Source organism: Myxine glutinosa, chromosome 1 (genome assembly GCF_964187855.1).
Source record: "Myxine glutinosa chromosome 1, kmMyxGlut1.1, whole genome shotgun sequence".
In the NCBI taxonomy this organism is placed as follows: Eukaryota; Metazoa; Chordata; class Myxini; order Myxiniformes; family Myxinidae; genus Myxine; species Myxine glutinosa.
In genome coordinates, this window is record NC_136261.1 from 66521042 (window position 1) to 66544634 (window position 23593).

The 23593-nt window shown below is 47.2% G+C and overlaps 1 protein-coding gene across 1 annotated transcript in view; it reads left to right on the forward strand.

Moving 5' to 3' along the window:
• The window catches only part of EBNA1BP2 (EBNA1 binding protein 2), a 44445-nt gene extending 21771 nt beyond the window's left edge, over nucleotides 1-22674 (forward strand). Inside the window, exons 7-9 of the mRNA XM_068112579.2 lie at nucleotides 4418-4511; nucleotides 18678-18888; nucleotides 20044-22674. Of these exons, the coding sequence (XP_067968680.2) occupies nucleotides 4418-4511; nucleotides 18678-18888; nucleotides 20044-20097 (359 nt within the window). The 3' untranslated portion in view covers nucleotides 20098-22674. The remainder of the gene's footprint in view (nucleotides 1-4417; nucleotides 4512-18677; nucleotides 18889-20043) is intronic.
• The last annotated feature ends 919 nt before the right edge of the window (nucleotides 22675-23593 follow it).

Consider the following 23593-nt stretch of genomic DNA (forward strand, 5'->3'; position numbering starts at 1 on the left):
ATCGGAGAAGTAGTTACCGAGCTATGGCGATTTATTTACCAAACTCCGCAAGCCGTTCGCTTTGGACCAAACCATTTCATGTAAATAGAGGGGGGGGATTGTCACCGTACTCGCAAGCCGTTCGCTTTGGCTTTGCGAATGGACCAAACCATTTCATGTAAATAGAGGGGGGGGGATATAATTTTAGATATATATATAGTACGGGCATGCCCTAGTATATATAACACACACACACACACACACACACACACACACACACACACACACACACACACACACACACACCAAACAATCAAGGAAAGGGCACAAAAGATCAGATTCTAACCCTTAGCACTTATTTTCCTTCTGCATACAATATTACCTAAATGGGCTACACACAGGACATGGTGCCAGCAGAATTGTACCGAGGAAACGTAGATAGGAAGATATGAAGATGTATGTAGAGCAAGAAGTTGGTTCCGCCTTCGACTCACCGCGACACGCGTCTACGGACGTGTGCCAATCCCCAAACAGGAAACAAATGAGTAGTAAGGGGTAAGGAAAGCAGAAAGGTGTAAATGCAAGTGAGACTGTGGGTGATGTTGCTTTCGAGGAAAATGTGAGGTGTGCATGTAAGCCTCGCCCGGAAGTCCGGAAGTGTCAAGAGGCAAGTCACCGACAGCTCGATAAATTTTGATGCTCTTCATGAGTCGAGGGAGATCAATTAGAAATTAGTTTCGGGATCACAAGAGAAAAAAGTGTAACTCAGTATGGTCTGCTAAATCTCAGGCCCCCCCTTCCGCTCGGGTCCGCCAAATCTCAGGCCCCTCTTCGACTCGGGTCTGCCAAATCTCAGGCCCCCCTTTCACTTGGGTCGGCCAAATCTCAGGCCCCACTCGCTGTGCACGTCGGCCTGTCCTCCTCGATGGCTTAAGCCACAGGCGCCTCCCCTAACCTGCACCAAAGCTGCCCACGAAGCTGTTGTATTTGGCATGTTACTGGATTTCAAGGAGCTCGGTTCCTTGCAGGCATAACATGGCTTGAAGGGAGTCACCAAATCCCAGGCCCTCGCTCCCAGCATGACAAAGTCAGAGAAACCGAGCAAGCCGCCAGGCAAGGCTATGTTCCAGACGATCCACATGACCTCGGGTGCCACGTGCACGGCTCTTCGCCCCATCAAAACACCATGCACTCTGAAACCGCCGCACACAGCACGAATCCTTGATCTTACCATGCCCTCTCACATCCTCAATGGATGGAGCTCTACAGGAGTAGGTCTGTCAAAGCCCAGGCCACTTGGCAGAACGGGGCCCACAAGTCCCACCAATCTCCAGACCAAGGCCGCACAAACGCACGTTGAATGGCACGACACGACCCACTATCTTGTCCCATCAAAGCTGCCATTCTCAGGTCAGTCTTTTCAGTCTTCTGAACTAATTTATTCAACACAGCTTCCGGTCCTCTCCATCCCAGGCGAGAGGGAGGCAGCACAACTGGCAAGTCATGCCGCCTCCCTCACCGCCGCCATCTTGTCTTTGTGTTTGTGTGTGTGTGTGCGCATGTGTGAACCTTTTTTTTTTTACCATTTGAGGTTTGTCATCAAATTTTCAACAAGTTTTATTATGAGAATGTGGAGAAGACAAATTAATAATTTGGTCAAAAGGTCAAATGTCAGCATCACCTAAAATCATCAATTTTCATCCATTTGACCTGAAATTTTAAGGATTTGCATATTGGGCCACTGAATTGGTTCACCAATCAAAATCTAGAAGCCAATTTTTTTTATTGTTATTTTCTTTTATTAATTATTATTGTTTTTTGTTTTTTTTTAGATCAAAAGGTCAAGGTTGCATAAAATCGTCGATTTTCATTTTATAATTTGTTTAGTTGTTTTCGTCTTGCTTAGCATAAGGTAGAAGCAGAAGACGTCTGAATACAAAGCAGATGCGGATGGACTTTGCATTTAACAGATGCTTTTACGTTAAATTTATTTTGCTTGCTATTTCTCCCCATCTTTTAATTTAAAAACATAGAATCCTATGTGTGAAGCACAAAAACCAATGTTGTAGCTAATTGTTGATGGTGTGCAAGTTTAAGTGCCATTATGTTCCCGGATGTACTCGACTTGTGCCAAATCTGCTCTTTTTGTCTCGATGTTGGTTGATTTGAGGCCCGACCACACCTATGTTTGTGATACTGTTCCTTGTAATGATAAAAATGTCCCATGTAAATGTTTGGAGGTTCTCACCCTGCAACCATACCTATATGCACTCTTGAACGATAAATGATGGCTGTTGTGATTGTTTCCAGAGTGATTTTTATTTTTCCTTTCAAAATACAACATATTAGATGTCCTAGAACAAGTTTGAATACAATCTGTTGTTTTTTATTACCTTAGAGTTAACGTGGGAATTAAAAGAGCCTAGTGGAGGGGTTTGGGGGCAGGGAGGAGGAGTTCATTAAACACCTGAGTACACATACACATGCACAAAAATTACATAAATTAATTAATGTTTTTTTTAATGATTAAGGTACCCAGACTCAGTGGCCGAACAGTGAGTATCCTCTCTAGTCTGGGAGGTTGGCCGTTCATACCCGCCCGACCCCTGCCAAAGACTTTAAAAATGGGGCATGCTACTTCTTTGATTGACGCTCAGCATTTAAAAAGGATAGCGCGCGGACATTCCCCATAGTTTGGCAACTACTGTGCAGGCCTGATGGCCTCCTCTTTTGTTAGTTCCTTGTAAAGGAACTTGTATTTATGTAAACCGCCATCTTTCTTGATTTGTAAACTCTGTCCACGTCTTGAATACCCCGAGCATGCAAAGCGAAATGCAAGATTGAGCAATATTGGTTAAAGTCTGTCTGTCTGTCTGTCTGTCTGTCTGTGTGTCTGTCTGTGTGTCTGTCCTGTATACAAGCATCAGTTTATGATCGAGGAACAACTTCATTTCAAATTTGAATGTTATATTTTGAACATGAATCAGAAAACGGACCTGCAGTTCAGTAATACTTTGGTCATATAACTCCATTCCTGGCATTGTAATTCGTACTCTGATGATTTGCTTTTAAAAGGATTGCCCTCATCAAGTGGTCATTTCTTAAAGATAACTTTCCCAACAGGAATTGTTCATTATTCCAAGGATGGAAGCACCAGCAGGGGGCGGTACAAATCTGTTTTTTCCATTTTGGATTACGATGTGGTGTATTCGGCACTTTATTGAGCCGCACTGGAGATTGGATTTTATCGGTTGTTTACTATGTGATTTAAGAGCTCTGTGTGGGAATTTAAATCACACATAATTCTCTTCATTGGAATCGGAAACAACTGCTCTCCCAATCCATCCATCTATCAGGCGGTGTTTTTTTTTTATACCATGTGACTATTCTGTTCTCGCTTTTATTTCCTCACCACTTATTCCTTCCCCTCCCCTCTCTTTAATTCACCTCCCTGCACTGGATTGCTTCAAATCCTTATTTGGCCTTTCTGCTTGCTCTTACGAAGAGTCACCGGCAGATGATGATGATGGCAATTGTTTTTATATTCTTACTCCTGTCTTCTGTTGTCATCTGACTTGTATTGATGAGCGAGCTGTACGATACCCTTTTGATGACCCAATTACATTTACAATCCCTCCATTTTCTCTGCTGTATAAGGCTCATGGAGAAGCTGTAACCCGCACACCACATCAATACGCCAACACGTCACACGCCAATGTGCCCACATGGCACATGCCAACGCATCAACATGCCAACGCGCCAACACACCAAGAGGCCAACACACCAACAGGCCAACGCACCAACGTGTCAAACAGCCAACATGTCACACACACCAATGTGCCAACGCGTCACACACCAATGTGCAAACATGTCCGTCACACGTCCACCCACCAACGCATCCGTCACACACCAACGCACCAACACATCCATCACACACCAGCACATCTCACCAGCACATCCCATACACAACTTCCTTTGTTCTTTCACGTCACCTCCTCTCTGCAGTTCTCAAGATGTTTCTGAAAGCCACTTTCAATGGTGTCTATAACCTTTGTTTACAAGAATTGTCAAGCAAAATGTTACTACGCTTGTACACTTGCTAGTTGATCGTACCCCTCTCACCACAATAATTTTTGCACCTGTGACTGCTTTGTCATGATTGTCATGGGGACCGCAAGGCTAACCCCCGCTCTTGCAGGGAAAATGGCCTTAAAATGCATGTTGTGTTGTGACTGCTTCCCCGCAAGCTAAAAAGACCAATTGATCATTATTCAGTGAGTGGGTTTATTAATTATATTAATAAACTAATTATATTATATTATATTAAATTAGGTAATTATATTAATGTTTATTCTGAAACGTTTATCATATCTATTTTGAAGTAGGAAATATTTTCGAAAATTGCCTCGTTCTTAAGTACCGCCATATCGTTACACAGGTGCTGTTGACAAGCTGGATTTCCTTGATGAACTGAGAAATGAGGATAAAGGCGGGAAGAAGAAGCAAGGGAAATTTCAAAACAAGAAACAAGGGTATGTGTACACAGAGACCCATTCCCCCCTACCTCCCGTCCTCACCCACTCCTGACACATTTGTGCTCATGGATGTAAACACTCATCATTAGATATGCATAATCAAGTTGTCAACCATTTGTGTTGATGTTTTTTGTTTTTGTTTTCTTTGGGGTTTTTTTGTATACAAGGTCAAGGCTCGTGTAAGAGCTAACATTGATCACAAAAAGACAAACTGACATAAAATATATGATAAAGGGAGCGGGAGACAGGATGGAGAACGGACATCGGGAGATCTGTGGGAGGAAGAGGGCTTGGGGGGAGGCGGCATGGGAAGGGGGGGCGGGGGGGTTGGGAGAGGTAAAAAAAAAAAACACATGGACACTGCTAGGACTTCCAGGAAAGAAGGCGGTATTTCAAAAAAGTGGATCTGGGGTGAATTAACGGGGGTAGAAAAGATCAAGGTTTTGGATGGGGGAAGATAAGAGATGGTGGTGAACAGCTGTTTTAAAGACCTGGAGGGAGGAGTGGGATTGAAGAGAGTGAGGGAGTTTGTTCCAGAGGCAGAAGAAAAGAGGAATGAAAGAGTGAAGGTGAATAGAGAGTCTTGATGTTCATTGGAAATGAAATTACTTCCTTGTCATCAATCGCAAAATAATATTGTTACAGTGTCCGGAGATTCGAAATCCCGCTCCTGAACACTAAATATTGTTACGGCCCGGGGTTCGGGTCTATTACGAGGGGGTTAGCCTTCGTTCCCACCCGAACTTACCAGACCTGAGGCTGCCACGCACGACTAACTTTGTGCTTCGGCAGGTTGCAAAGCAGCAACTACGAACGCCAATTGGTCCGTCGCACAATAGCAGGGTCCATCGTCTGACACCGCTTACCTGCAGGGAACGTACCTGTCTCCAGCGGTGTACCACTTTTGTTCCTGGATGGAAATTTAGATGGCCACGCAACCGGTGGTAGACGCCGGGCTGATGCTAATTTTGTTACGGCCGATTGCTACTCTAGGTGCAAGCAATGGTGGACCAATGGAAGAAAGGACATTCACAGACATTCACATTCACAGTTGGAAAGGAAACGTTTAACGAGTTGATTTATTTACATGTATTTACAGTGAAAATTATCGATAGGAAAGAAAAAAGGACAAGAGGCAGAAAGTTAACTTATTCTATGCCTTATGACTATCTATCTATAATTCCAGTAATCTCTGTCTGTCTGTACGTTTGTTTGTCTGTGACCGCTGTTTCTCGACAACCACGGGTCCGATATACTTTTAACTTGCCAGGTATATTGATGGGGACCCGAGGATGTGCCTTTTCAAGGTTTCATATTAATCGGACAATTACTTACCGAGCTATGTCCAAAAAACGATTCAACCAATCAGAGAGCAGCGAACGATCGCGTGTGCCGAACGTGGCGGGCACACTCTGCCTCGGATGGCACATTTGAGAGCGTATTCATTTATTTCACGTTTGCAAACTATGTTGGCGTTAAACTATGTTTTACAACTAATAAAAACGAATTTGCGATTCATTCGCTTTCCTGCGCGTTTGTGCACGCGATGGCGATTTCTTTACCAAACTCCGGAAGCCGTTCGCTTTGGACCAAACCATTGCATGTAAATAGAGGGGGGGGATTGTCACCACTCGCAAGCCGTTCGCTTTGGACCAAACCATTTCATGTAAATAGAGGGGGGGGATATAATTTTAGATATAGATATAGTACGGGCATGCCCTAGTTACAACAAATAAACACAACATGGGTGCCCAGCACACATTCACGGGGAGGGGGAGGGGAAACGAACGTTGGGATCCTGTTAGCAAAATGGTTACGATGTTACCTAGACCTTGTTGTGTCCACTGCAACGACCTCGTCTTGTCGTCACCAACGAGCACGACGCCGGCAAGATGGCCACCCACAGCACGAGCACGAAGAGGCAAAGAGCGTTGGGAACTCGGCAGTGAGTGCGTCAGGAACTGTTCAGATAAGATCCAGTACACGTGGAGAGAGAGCACGTTGTGATCTCGTGCAGAGTAAGAGTACGTCGTGGCCTCGTGCAGAAAGTCCGATGACCGTGTACAGAGTGGAACCAGCAGGCAGACAGCAAGCACGTGCAGAGACCTGAGAGAATGTCCAGCCAAGAGAGAAAAAAGTTGTGGCCTTGTGCAGACAGAGAGTCCGTCGTGCACACATGCAGCGAGAGGGAGCAGAGAGAGAGACCGGCCGGCAGGCCACACGCCACATGCACAGAGAGCGAAAAACACGTCCAGAGTGAACAAAGTCCCAGGCCTTTCTATCCAGGAGAGAGCGTCATGCAGGTACGTGCAGAGAAGAGAGAGGGTCCGGCCAAGGGAGAGAGGCACGTGTGCCAGGCCTTTTTGTCTGGCCCTGTCGAGGGGGGGGGGGGGGGCTATCTTTTGGTGTTTTCCGGGCTGCCCCGGTTGGTGGAGTTTGTCACCCTGCCCCCACAAGCCCTTTCGAAGGGACTTACCACGACACTTTTCGTCCCGGGAACTTTTACTATGACGCTTTTTGGACCCTATGGGACATAAGGCTGCCTCATCTCTTGGACTACAACATGACCGGTAAATTAGATCATGCGCTTGGATGGTGTGCCTTTGAGCCTGTGTGCATTGCCTGGCAAATTATCCCCTTATGAATGGAGGCCTGTTTTTCCCTCCCCAACGCATAAAGACATACCTATCCATATAAGGGGATGAATATACAGACTTGGCATTTAATATGGAATATTTTTTTTGTGGGGGTGGACTTACTTTTCAAGATGTCTTAGAACCAAAAGTTCATTGGAATTATGTTGAAATTATTACAGATTTTGTTAATGTGACCTTTAAAATAAACCAAAACCACATTTGACATTTCGAAACAAATAAATTGATCTTTGAAAGTGATGTAAACTGATATCGAACTCAATTCATGGACAGTACTGTGTTAAATTTCTGTACGTTTTCCAGAAGTATCTCTTTATTTTGCACATTAGCCAAAAAATTTTTTAAACAAAAACAAAAGTTAAATTACGACTGGGATTACGGACAGTAAAATTACAGTTCAGTACTTCGTGTAACCCCCACGAGCATTCAGGAGAGCACGTACACGTTGAGGCATGCTGTTCACGAGAGTTGCCAAGGTTTGAACAGGAATCGCTTGCCATGCAGTGACAATAGCCTGCTGCAATTCACGCACAGAGGTCGGCTGCTGGTCCAAGGGGTCGATTTGACGTGTTAATTCTGCCCACAAGTTCTCTATCGGATTCATATCCGGGGACTTAGCAGGCCACTCCATATGCTCTACACCACGGTCAGCAAGAAAGTGTTGGATCATGCGAGCACGATGAGGCCGTGCATTGTCATCTTGGAAGACAAAGTTTCCTCGAAAGGCTGCACGAGCAAATGGAAGCAATGTTTCTTCCAGAATGGCCCTGTACTTGAACTGGTTCAGGTTTCCATTCAGAACAACCAGGTCAGTTTTTCCCCCTGCATGAAAAACAGCCCAAACAGTCACCCCACCACCTCCAGCTTGGACTCTTGGCACTATACCATCTTTGTTGTAGGCTTCATGCACTTGTCTGCGCACTCGGACACGGCCATCTTGACGATAGACCAGAAATATAGACTCGTCACTGAAGATCACGTGATTCCAGTGTCCTGGCTGCCATTGACGGTGCTCTCTGGCCCACTGCAATCCGCGCTGGCGGTGTTGTCTGGTCAGGCGTGGGTTTCTCGGGGGATGCCTGGCACGATGGCCTGCTTGAACCAGTCGTTGGTTGACTAGCCTTCTGGATACAGGCACATTTGTCAGTTGCTGCCACTCGGCCCTAAGCCGATTAGCTGACTTGGTACGGCCATTGCGGACTAACCGGTGCAGCTGGCGATCATCCCTCCTTGTGTTTCTGTGGGGATGTCCTGGCCTCGGTATTGGAGTAGGGACACCCCTCTGAGCATTTCGTTTCAGGATCTTTGACACCTGACGTTGAGTGATGCCATACTGCCGAGCAATAGCACGCTGTTTCATGCCGTAATTTCGTAAAGCCACCACTCCATGACAAACAGCATTGTCGAGTTGACGGACCATCTACAGAGGAAGCGGCAATAACTTTTGGAGACGTGCAGCAGTTGTTTTCCACTAATACAGAACGCAACAACCCTTGTATACCCGATTGTGAAGCCAATCGTCAAATGTACCTGTCCGTACATTTTGCCACGCCACCTGTCATATAATCCTGTTGTTGACTTCTTGCTGCGACAGACAATCAGTGACATGGTTCTTTTAACAAATAAATCACCAAAGTGTAAAAGAAACTCACCAGATTAATATACTGAGTTAAGAAAGTAAACCCAAGTCAAGAAAAAAAAATATTCCATATTAAATGCCAAGTCTGTATATATGAATGATCGTTGTAAGGCCATTTTTCCCTGCTAGAGTGGGGGTTGGCCTTGCAGGCCCCATGACCTCATGGGGCCCTGTTTGAGGCAATGTTTTTATGGCCGGATGGCGGATGCCCTTCCTGACGCCAACCCTTAGTCGCCTCTTACGATGCGCAGGGATACGGTGTACCTATTCTAAATCTGGGTACACACCGGATCATTCATCCCAGCAAGCTGGTACTCAATTTGCTGACCTCGGAAGGATGACAGGCTGAGTCAACCACCCTGGTGTTAATTCAGCGATCGACCGGGATTCAAACCCAGGATCCTAGGATCCCAAGCTAGCGCCCTAACCGCTAAGCCAACACCAGGCTATCCATATAAGGGGATGGGACAAAGATAATGTTTTGCTTTGAAACCACTATTCTGAGGGACCTGTATGGTGGTTGCCATTACTTATTGGGGGTTTCCAAAAACCGCAACAATATAATTGTTGCTTCACTTTGTTTTCCTTATAACAGTGGTAGATGAGTTGTGAGAGTGGTGCTTACGTTTGGATGGGCTGGAGGGAGGGTGATGAGTCGTGCCACGATATGAGATATTTCCTGGTTTGATTGCCAATATGTATGCTTGTTGCCCTTCATATCCGAAGAAGACCATTCACATGAAACGTCACGAAGCCCTAACTTGAAGTAAATCGAACCCACTAACTTGATGGGGCCGTAGTGCACAGATATTCCTGGCTGCAACCCTCCTGACTGGTGATCAGCAGGGCAGAGACTATTTGTTTGGTGATCAGCAGGCGACACTTGTTGCTTTGCAGGTCATGTAGCAAATGCTGTGGTGGGTCTCATTTTGTGCACTGCTGCCTCGTCAAGTTAAGGGGTTCCATTTGATATGTATATGTATGTTTATGTACTGTATATGTATATATATACATATATATATAAAACACCCACACACACCTTTTTACACATGCCCTCCCCCCCAGCCCACACCTTTTTACACATGCCCTCCCCCCCGGCCCACACCTTTTTACACTTGCCCTCCCCTCCGGCCCCCACCTTTTTACACATGCCCTCCCCCCCGGCCCACACCTTTTTACACATGCTCTCCTTCCTGGCCCACACATTTTTACACATGCTCTCCTCCCTGGCCCACACCTTTTTACACATGCCTCCCCCCCCCCGGCTCACACCTTTTTACAGGTGCCCTCCCCCTCGCGGCCCACACCTTTTTACACATGCCCCCCCAGCCCACACCTTTTTACACATGCCCTCCCCCCGGCCCACACCTTTTTACACATGCCCTCCCCCCGGCCCACACCTTTTTACACATGCCCTCCCCCCGGCCCACACCTTTTTACACATGCCCTCCCCCTGGCCCACACCTTTTTACACATGCCCTCCCCCCAGCCCACACATCTTTACACTTGCCCTTTTCCTACCCCTCCCCACCGACACCTCATTCGAATTGCTTTTCTCCTTCTCCCCTTCCCCCAACTCTCACTCTTTCGAACCATTTCCTTTCTCTTTGTACTCCTCACACTTTCCTTCTCAATCTCTTTTCTTTACTCTTCTTTTCACTTTCCTCTTTACTGAATTGTGATTTCCTTTATTTGTCAAATTTCTCCAACCGCGTGTGCACATCATAAATATTTATCCTCTGAATGTGTTTAAGCCACAATGGAGAAGCTTTTGTTCAAATTGCCTTCGTGAAAATGACACGAGGACTTCAAATAAATTGATGTTCCATGAGGTTCAGCACTGTGTTCTGTGGCTGTTGAAGAAGAACTCTGGAAATTTACAGCATCAGTAATAATGCATACCTGGGTGGGGGTGGCGGGGTTGGGTGCGGTGGCGGACATGCCTAATTACTATCCAGCAATTCATGCTATCACTCACATGTCCCTGTAGTAGTGTAGTATCACATGTCGTTTGCACATTTCCAATATATACATATTGTTACAGACACGACTTTGATGTTAAGGTGGGCCGAGCGGAATGGCCGTCGTGTCCGCACAAATTACCCGATTGTACTCGAACGTTGACGAAGCCGCGCCACGCTGGCTCAATAAGGAAAAAGAAGACACACGGCTGAATTATAATGACAGACACCAGGGATACGGTTCTCAAGACCTCCGGAGGAGATTATATTCGTGCGGAAGGTCAGATTACAGGGACGAGAGGTACAACATAGAAAGACAAGCACTTAGACACAATCTTATATTATTCCCCAACAGACGACAGGCAAACGGGACAACGGCTGACTCACACGGGGATTGGTGGCCAGGAAAGGCAGATAGCGATGGCTCCAGGTGCACCTGGGCTCGGGGCAGGATCAACACGGTTCGGTCCAGAGATGCGGAAGGTTGCACAGCGCTCAGAGGTGACGTTCTTTCTCAGGCGGGTCTTTCTCAGGCCTCTCCAAACTCAGGCGCATCTGTTTCAGCGCTCACAGGTCCTTCTTTCTCCAGCTGGGGGCGCATCTCTCGTCACGTCCGCTAAGTCGCCACGTATATCCGGCGGGGAGTGACACGCCCTCGGCTCGTTAGCTCCGCCCCAGATGGAATCGGTCCGCCCTTCTGATTGGGTGCGGGGGGGGGGGTTACCAGGCTCCGCCCTTGACGAGGAGCTGACAGCCAGCCCCTCTGGTAACCCCGTGGAGCGCGTGGTCAATGGCGCTAATCGAGCCGGTGTGAGGATGCATCCTCCCCCGCGCCGCCGCCCCGCCCCCATCCCCTCCGTTGCTGCAGCCATAGTTGGTTGGGGAAGAAGATGGAAGGAGGTATGGGAAGATGGAAGGAGGTATGGGAAAGGTCCTAAACTCACTACTGATGCCATATAATCACATTCTGGTGCAACGAAGAGTCATAATTAATGGAGACGAGGCCTTAACTGACATAGACTAAGAATAACTAGGAAGATGTCCGAAAGTTGTCTACGTGTGGTGCGGTGGACCTGGGCACGACATTTAATGGGGGAATAAGGGGAAGGTCGGCTCTACTGATTGTTATTTACATGCAATGGGACTAGGGAATGGGGGATTGGGGAAAGTTGGGGAGTATTGGAGAAAATAGGGGAATATTTACAAGCGGATATGGAGGCCAAATTCCATATTCGCAACATTGCACCCTTCTCTACCCTCGGGGCGTCCCGACCCGATAAATTTTTACCTACTTTAGTGTGGCACGCAATGTAGTTCCCTCTACTATTAACTCTACCCTGAGTGCGACAGTTTTACAGATATTCACGAATGAGTAAATATGTCCCCCTGCGACGTTGCACCCTTCTCCTCACAGAAACACACCCACAGGATAACCGAATCCGGAAAGAATTCTCAAACTACACATACAGCCGGTAGGGAGCATTATTTACAAGACTACGCTGCTATTTACACTACGATCCAGGACCTGTTTTTGGAGGAACACATGCAGATGTTATGCATAGAGAGAGCGCGCTTGCCAACATCGATACACCAACCCACGAGTGCTCTGTGGCCGACGGCCTTTAATAACGTGCAGAGCACCCTTTCCCAGCATCAAAAGCACCACCCCACCACCAATCGGTGCAGTCACCATTGTTCATTGGAATAAAAATAAATTCGACAACCCCTAACCCTGCAGGTGTCTCTTGCTCTTCTTGTGGTGCACTTGGTGTTAACTAAAAGTGGTTCACCTGTATGGCATAGGTGCCACGTTGACCCATAGGTCCATCCCCGGGTGGTGCTTGGCCGCAAACGAACTGCGGTCCATTGTGGGTGGCCACAAACATTGCGGTCCATATGGTGTATCGATCCCGGCAGCAAACAGCGAAAGTGCAGGCCCACAACTGCGCAGCCAGCACCTCTCTCTCCTCTCTCTCTACCCCAAAGCCAGATCCTCGGAGGTGGGAGACAAAAGAAGCAGACAAGTGAGTAAGGTGGTAAGGGCGCAAAAGTGCACGCAATGTAAGGTGATGCACACTGGGGGCACATGGGAACCAGGTGAGACAGGTACGTTCCTATCGTACGCCCCCCCCCCCCCCCACCAGGTAACCTACATGGCCCCTCCCTTACCCCTTACTGTATCCACAAAACACAACACTACCCATAAACATCTACTTTACAAATCAACAAACATCCCTACTGTCTTCCCCGTTCCTCCCATAAACCAAATTCGTCTTCTCTCCCTCCTAACCAATCAAATTTGCCATTTTCAACTCTCATCAAAATTTGCCATCTCCAACTGCACATCAAAATTTGCCATTACCAATTCATCATCAGTCCCTCCTAGGGAGGGAGAGATGGAATCACCCCAATGTCTCATCCACGTCGTGATGCGTCTCACAAATCCACACAGCGATTCATCTCCTGCAACAAAACAAAGAAAACACAGGTGTGGAGTCATCATCATCACCACAGGTAAGTGGCTGCGTATGGTGCGACAGGTTCATCAATCCTAACTATTTCCTAAATGACTTTAACAACTTTACACTACCCGGGGTCTTTCTCCGGCCAAACCATTGGCCCTCTTACACTATGGGTTCTAAAAACCAATTCCCATTGGCCAAACTGTGGTGCTCTTCAATTTGGGGTCTCACTCCCCCGATTCATCTCCCGGTGCCCTCGTACAATTTCTGGGCTGCGACGTGTACCTCTCCCAGTGGGTCTACCCACCTGCACACCTCCACCACTGCAGTTGCCTCCGAGCTTACCTGCTCCTTACCCTAACCTAACTACCAGGGGAAGGCCCTCTGGCACTCTCCCCACTCGGTGCCCTCTCTGGCACTGGGCTACCCGGGTCCATCCTCCGGATCCTCGGGCCCCATCCACAACTCTACCGGCTCCCAGAGCCCACCTGCGGCCTCACCTGGCCGACATCCTCACAGTGGTGGAGTGCCCAACCAACTACACACACTAACAGGCTACACGCCCCGCCATTTCCACAACACTAATGCACCCATTCACAACACCATTCTGCAACCGCACCACAAATGCCAATATCCAACCACAACTTACCTATACCCTCTACCTAACACTTACACTACCCGCCCCGGGTATTCGTGAAAGGGGTCCACTCTTCCCCCATCCACACCTTCGCACCATGCACACCACTCCGTACCACTTACTCCAACTCTCTCCACACACCTGTACTTGCACACCTGTGCTCTCACACTTGGTGCCACCTGCACCCTTCTCTCCCCAAGCGCATTCGCGCTGATCCACACACTCACTACTCATACACTGCTCCACACACCTGTCCAATTGCACACCTGTGCAATCACACCTGTTCAATTCTCACACACACACGGCATCATCTCAGCTAACTACTCCCTTCTGAAACTTGCGCTTCCCAGTCGTCCCTTTAAACTATTGCGCTCCCTCGTCATTATCATCCATACTAATCTACCTGCGTCCCCACTACAGGTATCAGTCACTAACTAAACTTAACGTCACCTAAGGTCATCTTCTCTAGATCCCTACACACAATATCCTAACCCACCCGGGCTAGTTTTCACTGCCATACACCCCATAAGCTATTGCTCCTTTGCCCCACATGGGAAGGATGGTGGATTTGCCATCCCACCACATCGGGGGTCTCTCACTACCAATTTTGCACATCAAATTTCAACAAATTAAAAATTTGCCAATCACTGCCCATCATCTGCCAATCACTACTGCCAATCCCTTGCCAATCATCAAATTTTGTTTTTCTCTAATTTTGGGTCCAAAACACTAACCTCATCACCCAGTCGACTCACTAATACCTCTCGGTGCGCCAATCCCTGTCCAAAGCCCGGCTTCGTAAAGCCAAGCAATGGATGCTGGTTGTTTTGTGCCGGCGGCTGGATGCGTCCGGCATTCGGGGCAGGGACGGGGGCTTACCCGGGCCGAGATCCCACGCACCACCTCGGCGTGGAGCCATCCAATGTCCCGATCTCGACCTGCCGGCACGTCTCAACAAAACGTGGTCGCCATAACGACCCTTCCTATCGGGCTGCCCGCTCCGCCTAGTGGAGCACGGACGCGGCCGTTCAAAGCGAGGCCCAGCACGCACCGAGGGCCCGATTCGGCTATAAGTCGTTCTAAACTCTATCCCGTCTAACGTCGATGCTTCACCTGCATGCTTACATCCCGCAGCCCGTTCCTTGCTCACACATCCAGCCGTGCCCATGCTCCTCGTACCGTTCCTTACACACCCAGGTACACCCATTCCACTCACAGCCTTGGTCACACACCTGACCACCGAACACTTTGGCACACATTCGTTGCTCGCACACCTCACCAATACACCGCTTCGCGCCCCCTCCTCGGTCACCTCCTCTGTGACAATCACAGGTGTGCTCTCATTCGCACACCCAACCACGTGCCTCACAACCAACTCCAGCGTGCATTCCCACTCACGCTCTACCATTCCAGGTGTGCATCCTTCCATCCCAGGTGTACATCCTCGCTCACCTGTCACAACCAACTCACTCTCCTTGTCACTCTCAATACTCTCACCTCCACTCTTAACCACGCACTCACCCTTACTCTTGACAGCACACTCTTTCCCCATGCACCTGTCCGTCACACACCTTTCTCGCGCACACTCTCCCGTTACACCCTCTGTAACACTCACCACAGGTGTGCATTCTTCCTTACTTCTGACAGCGCACTCTTTCCTCATGCACCTGTCCGTCACACACCTTTCTCGCACACACTCCTGCGCACACTCTCCCGTCACACCCTCTGTAACACTTACCACACCGCGCTTCCATGTGCTCCCTCGCACACGCGCTACGACCGACTCACTCTCGCCAGCACCCTCACTACTCCTTGGCACGCACTTTTTCCTCACACACCCCAGAGTCGGACTTTCTCGCACACCTCCTTTTTCGCACACCAGACCTGTCGCACACTTCACCAGTGGCCTCTCACGAACACCCGGGTCTATCTCGACCCCCAAGCCTCTTAAATCACCTGGCGCATCATACGCACGACCATATTGGTCACCACTTACACCGGGTCCTCTTCCTCTTCGCTTCTCCTCCATCACCTGCGAATCCCTCATCCGGTTAACGAGCACATCACGATCCAAACACAGACTTTGGACCAATTCTTTTATCTCCTCTTTTATCTCTTTGTTATCCCCTCTCCGTCGCTTCTTAATTTCGCTCACCCCTTCTTCCACTTCTTCTAATTTGTGCCTCACCTCTTTTATTCCCCGGTACGTCTCCTCAAGCTCGTCCTCCAAGGCTACCTTGACCGTTTCCATGTGCGTCCTCACCTGCCGGTCCTTCGTCTCCATTACCTCTATCACCTCGTCCAACCTCGTTGTCAGTCCCTCACGTACCATCTGACATTCCCTCTTCGTCGCTACCAAGTCATCTTTTAGTTCTTTCTGTGTCGCCTTTAAACCTCCTAATACCGCAGTGTTCCTTTGAACCTGCTCCACTAACTCCGTCTGTCCCACCGTCAGCTGCTCCACCTCCTGCGTCAGGTCCTCTATGCCCCCTTGTAACTTTACAGTCCCCTTTCTCACCCCCTTCTCCATGTGCTCCTTACAGTGCCTCACCTCCTCGCGCACTCCTCCGACCTCCTCACTCACTCCTCTTCTGATCTCCTCTCCCATCACTTGCATCTCCTGCCCAGATGCCACCCTCATCTGCTCCATTTCCTCCCTGTGAGCATCCAGTTTGGTTTCTACCCCCATTCTGACCCCCTCTATCTGCTGCCCCATTTGGCTAACTTCCCTTTCCGCTTGGTCCCTCATGTCCCTCAATTTGCCTTCCATGGTGTTTTCTAACCCCTCTAACCCATTCTTCACTCCCTCTATTTGATTCTCCTGGGCAGCCATTCTATTTTCTACCCCCTCTAACCCCTTTTGCATCCCTTCCATTTGATTCTCTTGAGCGGCCATTCTGTTTTCTACCCCCATTAACCCATGTTTCACCCCTTCTATCCCATTGTCTAACCCCTCTAATTTCTTGTCTAATCCCTCTATTCTACTCCCTAACCCCCCGATCTGCGCCCCCATGTCCTCCCTCAATTTCTCGCTATTGGACCCCATTTGGCCCTCCAATCGCTCACCCTGAGCATCCATCCGGTTCCCCAATTGGTTACTCTGCAGTTTGAGGGACGCCTGCATTTGCGCCATAAATTGCTCCATGAGGACCTGCATCTGGGCCATCCCTCCCACTTGTGCAGCGGGTGCGGCCGCCGTAGCTATGTGCGAGGCGCCATTTCGCGCGTCTGCTACCCCCGCTGTTTCGCTCTCCTCACGTGTCTCAATTTGGTCCTGGACCGACCCTGCTTCACTCTCCCCTACCGGACCCCAGCCGTCTTGATCCGCCATAGCGCGACTTTCAAAATTCGAGTTTCGTAACACAAATCCAAATTTTGCTGTTATAATTTCGTCGAGCGCAGTAACCGCGGGACCGCGCTCCGGATCGATTTTGTCGAGCGCAGTACGCGCTCCGAACCGATTTTCCCTCCCAAAATTTGGGCCTAACTAATTTAGTCCCGGGTCCGAATCTCACTCCTCGACACCAATTGTTACCGTACTAACACAATTGGTGTCCAAAATTTGGGCTAAATAAATTTAGTCCCAGGTTCGAATCCCACTCCTGACACCAATTGTTACAGACACGACTTTGATGTTAAGGTGGGCCGAGCGGAATGGCCGTCGTGTCCGCACAAATTACCCGATTGTACTCGAACGTTGACGAAGCCGCGCCACGCTGGCTCAATAAGGAAAAAGAAGACACACGGCTGAATTATAATGACAGACACCAGGGATACGGTTCTCAAGACCTCCGGAGGAGATTATATTCGTGCGGAAGGTCAGATTACAGGGACGAGAGGTTCAACATAGAAAGACAAGCACTTAGACACAATCTTATATTATTCCCCAACAGACGACAGGCAAACGGGACAACGGCTGACTCACACGGGGATTGGTGGCCAGGAAAGGCAGATAGCGATGGCTCCAGGTGCACCTGGGCTCGGGGCAGGATCAACACGGTTCGGTCCAGAGATGCGGAAGGTTGCACAGCGCTCAGAGGTGACGTTCTTTCTCAGGCGGGTCTTTCTCAGGCCTCTCCAAACTCAGGCGCATCTGTTTCAGCGCTCACAGGTCCTTCTTTCTCCAGCTGGGGGCGCATCTCTCGTCACGTCCGCTAAGTCGCCACGTATATCCGGCGGGGAGTGACACGCCCTCGGCTCGTTAGCTCCGCCCCAGATGGAATCGGTCCGCCCTTCTGATTGGGTGCGGGGGGGGTTACCAGGCTCCGCCCTTGACGAGGAGCTGACAGCCAGCCCCTCTGGTAACCCCGTGGAGCGCGTGGTCAATGGCGCTAATCGAGCCGGTGTGAGGACGCATCCTCCCCCGCGCCGCCGCGCCGCCCCCATCCCCTCCGTTGCTGCAGCCATAGTTGGTTGGGGAAGAAGATGGAAGGAGGTATGGGAAGATGGAAGGAGGTATGGGAAAGGTCCTAAACTCACTACTGATGCCATATAATCACATTCTGGTGCAACGAAGAGTCATAATTAATGGAGACGAGGCCTTAACTGACATAGACTAAGAATAACTAGGAAGATGTCCGAAAGTTGTCTACGTGTGGTGCGGTGGACCTGGGCACGACATTTAATGGGGGAATAAGGGGAAGGTCGGCTCTACTGATTGTTATTTACATGCAATGGGACTAGGGAATGGGGGATTGGGGAAAGTTGGGGAGTATTGGAGAAAATAGGGGAATATTTACAAGCGGATATGGAGGCCAAATTCCATATTCGCAACAATATATTGCTATTTACTTTGCTGACGTTCCCACAGCCCCAGTGCCAAACGATCTTTCAAAAATGCAAAGTTTGGTTTTGGTGGCAAGAAACGTGGCAAGAAGGAGAACACCAAGGAGAGTGCAGCGGATGTGTCAAATATGCGTCCACACGGAGCTCGGAGCAAAGGGGGCAAAGGAGGCAAGGCTGGCAAGACTGGCAAAGTTGGCAAGGCAGGAAGGCCCAACAAGCCCCGGAAGGCTGGCAAGGTAAATACTGCATGCATTCTTCCTAGATTTTTATGAAGAATTTTTAACTTTATCTTGCTGGATTATGCTCAAATACCTTTCGTAGTTTTGGAGAAAATCGACGGATGATTTGGCCAAACCAAGAAAAAAAAATCCTCTTTCAATCTACTCCCCAATCTTGGGTTTTTTGAATGAATGAATGAATGAATGAATGAATAAATCCAGTAATCTCCCCTAATCGTCACACCCTATGGGACCTGTGGTGTCGTTTTAAAATGGAAGGTATGTGTTATTTTGGATGAATGTCGATATTTCCCATTGTTCATGGTGATACAATTTTATGCATTTCAAAATAATAAAAATAATGATTTGTTTACGATTCATGTATACATACCCTTGCTGAAGGTATTGTGAACTTGATAACTAAACACGTTTGGGTGCGACAAATAAGGTAGCTCTGGGTCACATGTGCTGATTGGATGGGGTGAGGATGGGGGCGGATGGGGGAGAAGGGCGGATGGAATATCCTGAATTGTGGAGAAATCCCTTCGTGAAATGTCGGCGAGTTATAACCGGAATCCTGGCCAAATTCCAAATTCCTGCTCTAACCACGGGTGTTGTTGCATCAGCAGCACAACCGCTTCCTTAGCCAATGATGTTACTCTCAGCCTTGTCTTGCCAACCTCACAGACTACTCAGATGTAGCACCTGCGGTAGACTCTGTCGCTCCCAAATTGGCTTGTACAGTCACCGACGAAAGTGTAACACACATGACTGACCTCAACAAGAAGTGCTGCATATCCACCATCTTACGTAGATTAATGGATGCCATTGATTAGCTTGCATGCGATCGAAGAAGAAGTGGTAAAGTCAATTGTTACCTCCACCACCATATGTTTGTCGGGGTAAGTCTTTACCCCCTAAGACTTGTATTAATGGACAGAATAAATGTTCTTTGTAGTAAATTGTTCATGGAGTGATTGTGACCATTGTGCTTGGAGTTTTTTTTTGTTTTTTTTGTTTTTTTGTTCCATGTTACCAATTACTATTTAGTTTATTTGCTCTTCTTGGTTTGATTTCACCTTGTTGTTTTCCAAGTGATTAGAGAGATGATACATATACAGATCATTGTTGAATGCAGTTACCCCAACTTGTCATCCCCAACCCTTCCTGCAGGTGAAAAGACCAGGCAAAGCTTCCCGGCAGAAGATGAAGAACAAGAAGAAATGATCATTTTGTTTTTATTCTGCGACCATGCTCTCTTTGGCGATCAGCGCACGCACGGACTTTGAAGAAACAGCTGTGGATATTAAACAAAAAATTCCTTTTTCTTTTTTTTGCTTGTGTGTGGTATCGTTTTAACTTCCAAAAGCAGTTTCCTTGAGCATGTCCTTTTCATTGAGCTCTCCTTGTATTGAAACAGCATTCCGGGTTCAATGCAGCAATTACATTCTGTTTTTACTGAAGGTGGATGGAAGTTATGTCTTCACCCCTGTCTGTCTGTCTCTTTGTTTGTCTGTGAGCATGATATCTCAAAACATTATGGATAGATTCGGACGAAATTTGGTGGGCAGGTTGGGTGTGTGACGAGGAGGATTTGATTCATTTTTGGTGAAGATCCGAATCCGGATCCAGATAATAGAATGTGGTACTTCACCATTGAGTTATAGGGCCAAAACTGATATATACAGTCACGTGAAAAAGTAAGTACACCCCATGTAAAGTTTTGACTTTTTCAACATACAGCTATTTGATCTTCATTTCAACAATATTGATAGATAAAGGTGATATAATTAACAAATATCATGAAACATTTACATTTTGTGGTCCGTTGTATAATTTATACAAACATAAATGCAAATTTCACATGTGGAAAAAGTAAGTACACCCCGACATTTATCACGAGTTCAAATACCTAAAATTTGAATCAGGTGCACCAGCTCAGGTGCAAATGATTAGAACATCGTTAGAGATGATCTTGGAGGAACCTGCCTTATTTAAACCTCAGACATTTAGTTTGGTTTGCTCTTTGTTGTTGAAGTGTGCGGCGTCGCCATGCCTAGATCAAAAGAGCCCTCTGAGGCCTTCAGAAAGAAGGTTATAGATGCCTACGAGTCTGGGAAGGGATTTAAAAAGATCTCCAAACAATTTGAAATCAATCATTCGACTGTCCGGAAGATCATCTACAAGTGGAGAAGATTCCAAACAACTGCCAACTTGTTCAGGCCAGGCCGCCCCAGCAAGTTCAGCCTGAGAGCAAACCGCAAGATGCTGAAAGAAGTCTCTAAGAATCCCAGAATGTCATCACAGGGCCTACAGGTAGCTCTTGCCACTGTTGATGTCAAAGTGCACGAGTCTACCATTAGAAAGAAGCTGCACAAATTTGATCTACATGGGAGGTGTGCCAGGAGGAAACCTTTGCTGTCCAGAAAGAACATCAGGGCAAGACTAAAGTTTGCCAATGAACACCAAGGCAAAGACCAGCACTTCTGGAACAATGTGCTCTGGACAGATGAGTCAAAGGTAGAGCTATTTGGCCACAGTACCAGAAGACATGTTTGGTGAAAACCAAAGACAGCATTTGACCACAAGAACCTGATACCAACTGTAAAGCATGGTGGTGGAAATATTATGGTTTGGGGCAGCTTTGCTGCATCAGGGCCTGGGCAGCTCACTATCATAGAATCCACTATGAATTCTTCATTGTACCAGAGGGTGCTTGAGGATAATGTGAGGCCATCTTTTGGAAAGTTGAAGCTCAACCAAAGGTGAACCTTGCAACATGACAATGACCCTAAACATACCAGTAAATCCACCAAGGAATGGCTGAAAAGAAAGAAATGGAGGGTTCTGGAATGGCCAAGTCAAAGCCCGGATCTAAATCCCATTGAGATGTTGTAGGGGGATTTGTAACGAGCTGTGCATGCAAGAAACCCCTCAAACATCGCACAGCTGAAATAATTCTGCATGGGGGAGTGGGCAAAAATTTCTCCCAGGCGATGTCAGAGACTGGTAGGCAGTTATATAAAACGCCGACGAGGTTGTTTCTGCCAAAGGGGGCAATACCACCTATTAGAGCCAAGGGTGTACTTACTTTTTCCACATGCGAAATTTGCATTTATGTTTATTTAAATTATACAATGGACTACAAAATGTAAATGTTTCATGATATTTGTTATATTATATCACCTTTATCTATCAATATTGTTGAAATGAAGATCAAATAGCTGTATGTTGAAATATGTTGAAAAAGTCAAAACTTTACATGGGGTGTACTTACTTTTTCACTTGACTGTAACACCATATCTCAAAGTTATGAACGGATTCGGACGAAACTTGGTGGAAAGGTCCAGTTTGTGACGAGGAGGATTTGATTCAATTTTGGTGAAGATCTGAATCCGGATCCAGATAATAGAATGTGGTACTTTCACCATTGAGAGATGAGGCCAAAACGATATATAGCAAGATATTTCTAAACGTTGTGGACAGGTTATGACAAAACTTGGTGGGTGAGTTTGTTAGGCGACAATGACAAGCCGATTCGATTTTGGTTCAGGTCTGGATACAGATCCGTCCTATCGGTGGGATACAAAATGTAAAATGTTGAGCCTGGCTATGAGGTAGCACTTTACCGAGTGCCATTCTATTTATTACCTCACGAAGCAAAAAGCGGGGTTAAGCAATCGGTTCATATCTATCTGTCATAGGTTTATGATGGAGGAACAACTTATTTAAAATGAATGGATGTTATATTTTGAACACAAATCTAAAGTTAAAACTGTCGTTGAGCAGTACTTTCCCTCTGAATTTGTCCCAATCGCAGATGCGAAGAGCGTAGTGAGATAATGTCTTTACTCTTCCTGCCTGCCTGGCAGTCAAACAAAATTAAAATCATTCCAAACATGAAACTTACTGTTTTTAAGGATGGCATAAAGGACACAAACAACAGGCACAAATATCGAATGTAAGTATAAGTTTGGGTGGTGTAACAGACCTTGCATGAAACGCGGTAAAACCTGGAATTAATTTATTTATATGACTTTTACAATCATTTTATTTCAATTGCATTATATACTTGAACACTAAAACACAAATCACCTTTTAAATACTTCCAAGAAACTCCAATTTATCAGTTCTTGAACATGTTAAATGGGGTGGTGTATAGGATTGCTTAAATCGCGCTAAACTTCTGGATTTTTCTTATATAGACTTGAACACTGCAAGGGTATCATGTTCTATGAACTAGTTAATGTCTTTGTCCTGCATGTGATTGTTCAATTTTCACTATGAGCCTTAGATCAATTCTCCTTTTTTTTGTACACAGTCGAGGCTCGTGGAAGATCTAAAATACAGATTGGATCAGGCGGCTACAGAACAAAGGAACTAGAAAGACGAGGGGGGGGGGGGGGGGAATCCAGCAGCATGACTGAGGGACAAAATAAACGGAGATGGACAAACAAAGCATAAGAATGAGGGGTAAAGGAATATACAGGTGGTGGACAAGATGGATACACGAGCAAGCTCTCACGAAGGAAAAAATGGAAATTTGGAAGGAGGGAGGAGTGGGGGTTTTGCAGAATGTAGAAAAGATCTTGGTTTTGAATGGAGGATGATCCTGAGATGGTTAATTTGAAGACCTGCATGGATCAATGAGATTGAAAATAATGTGGAAAGAAACGAGCATAACCGCACTGTCGTCAAAACCTGTGGTGTGTGTGTGTGTGTG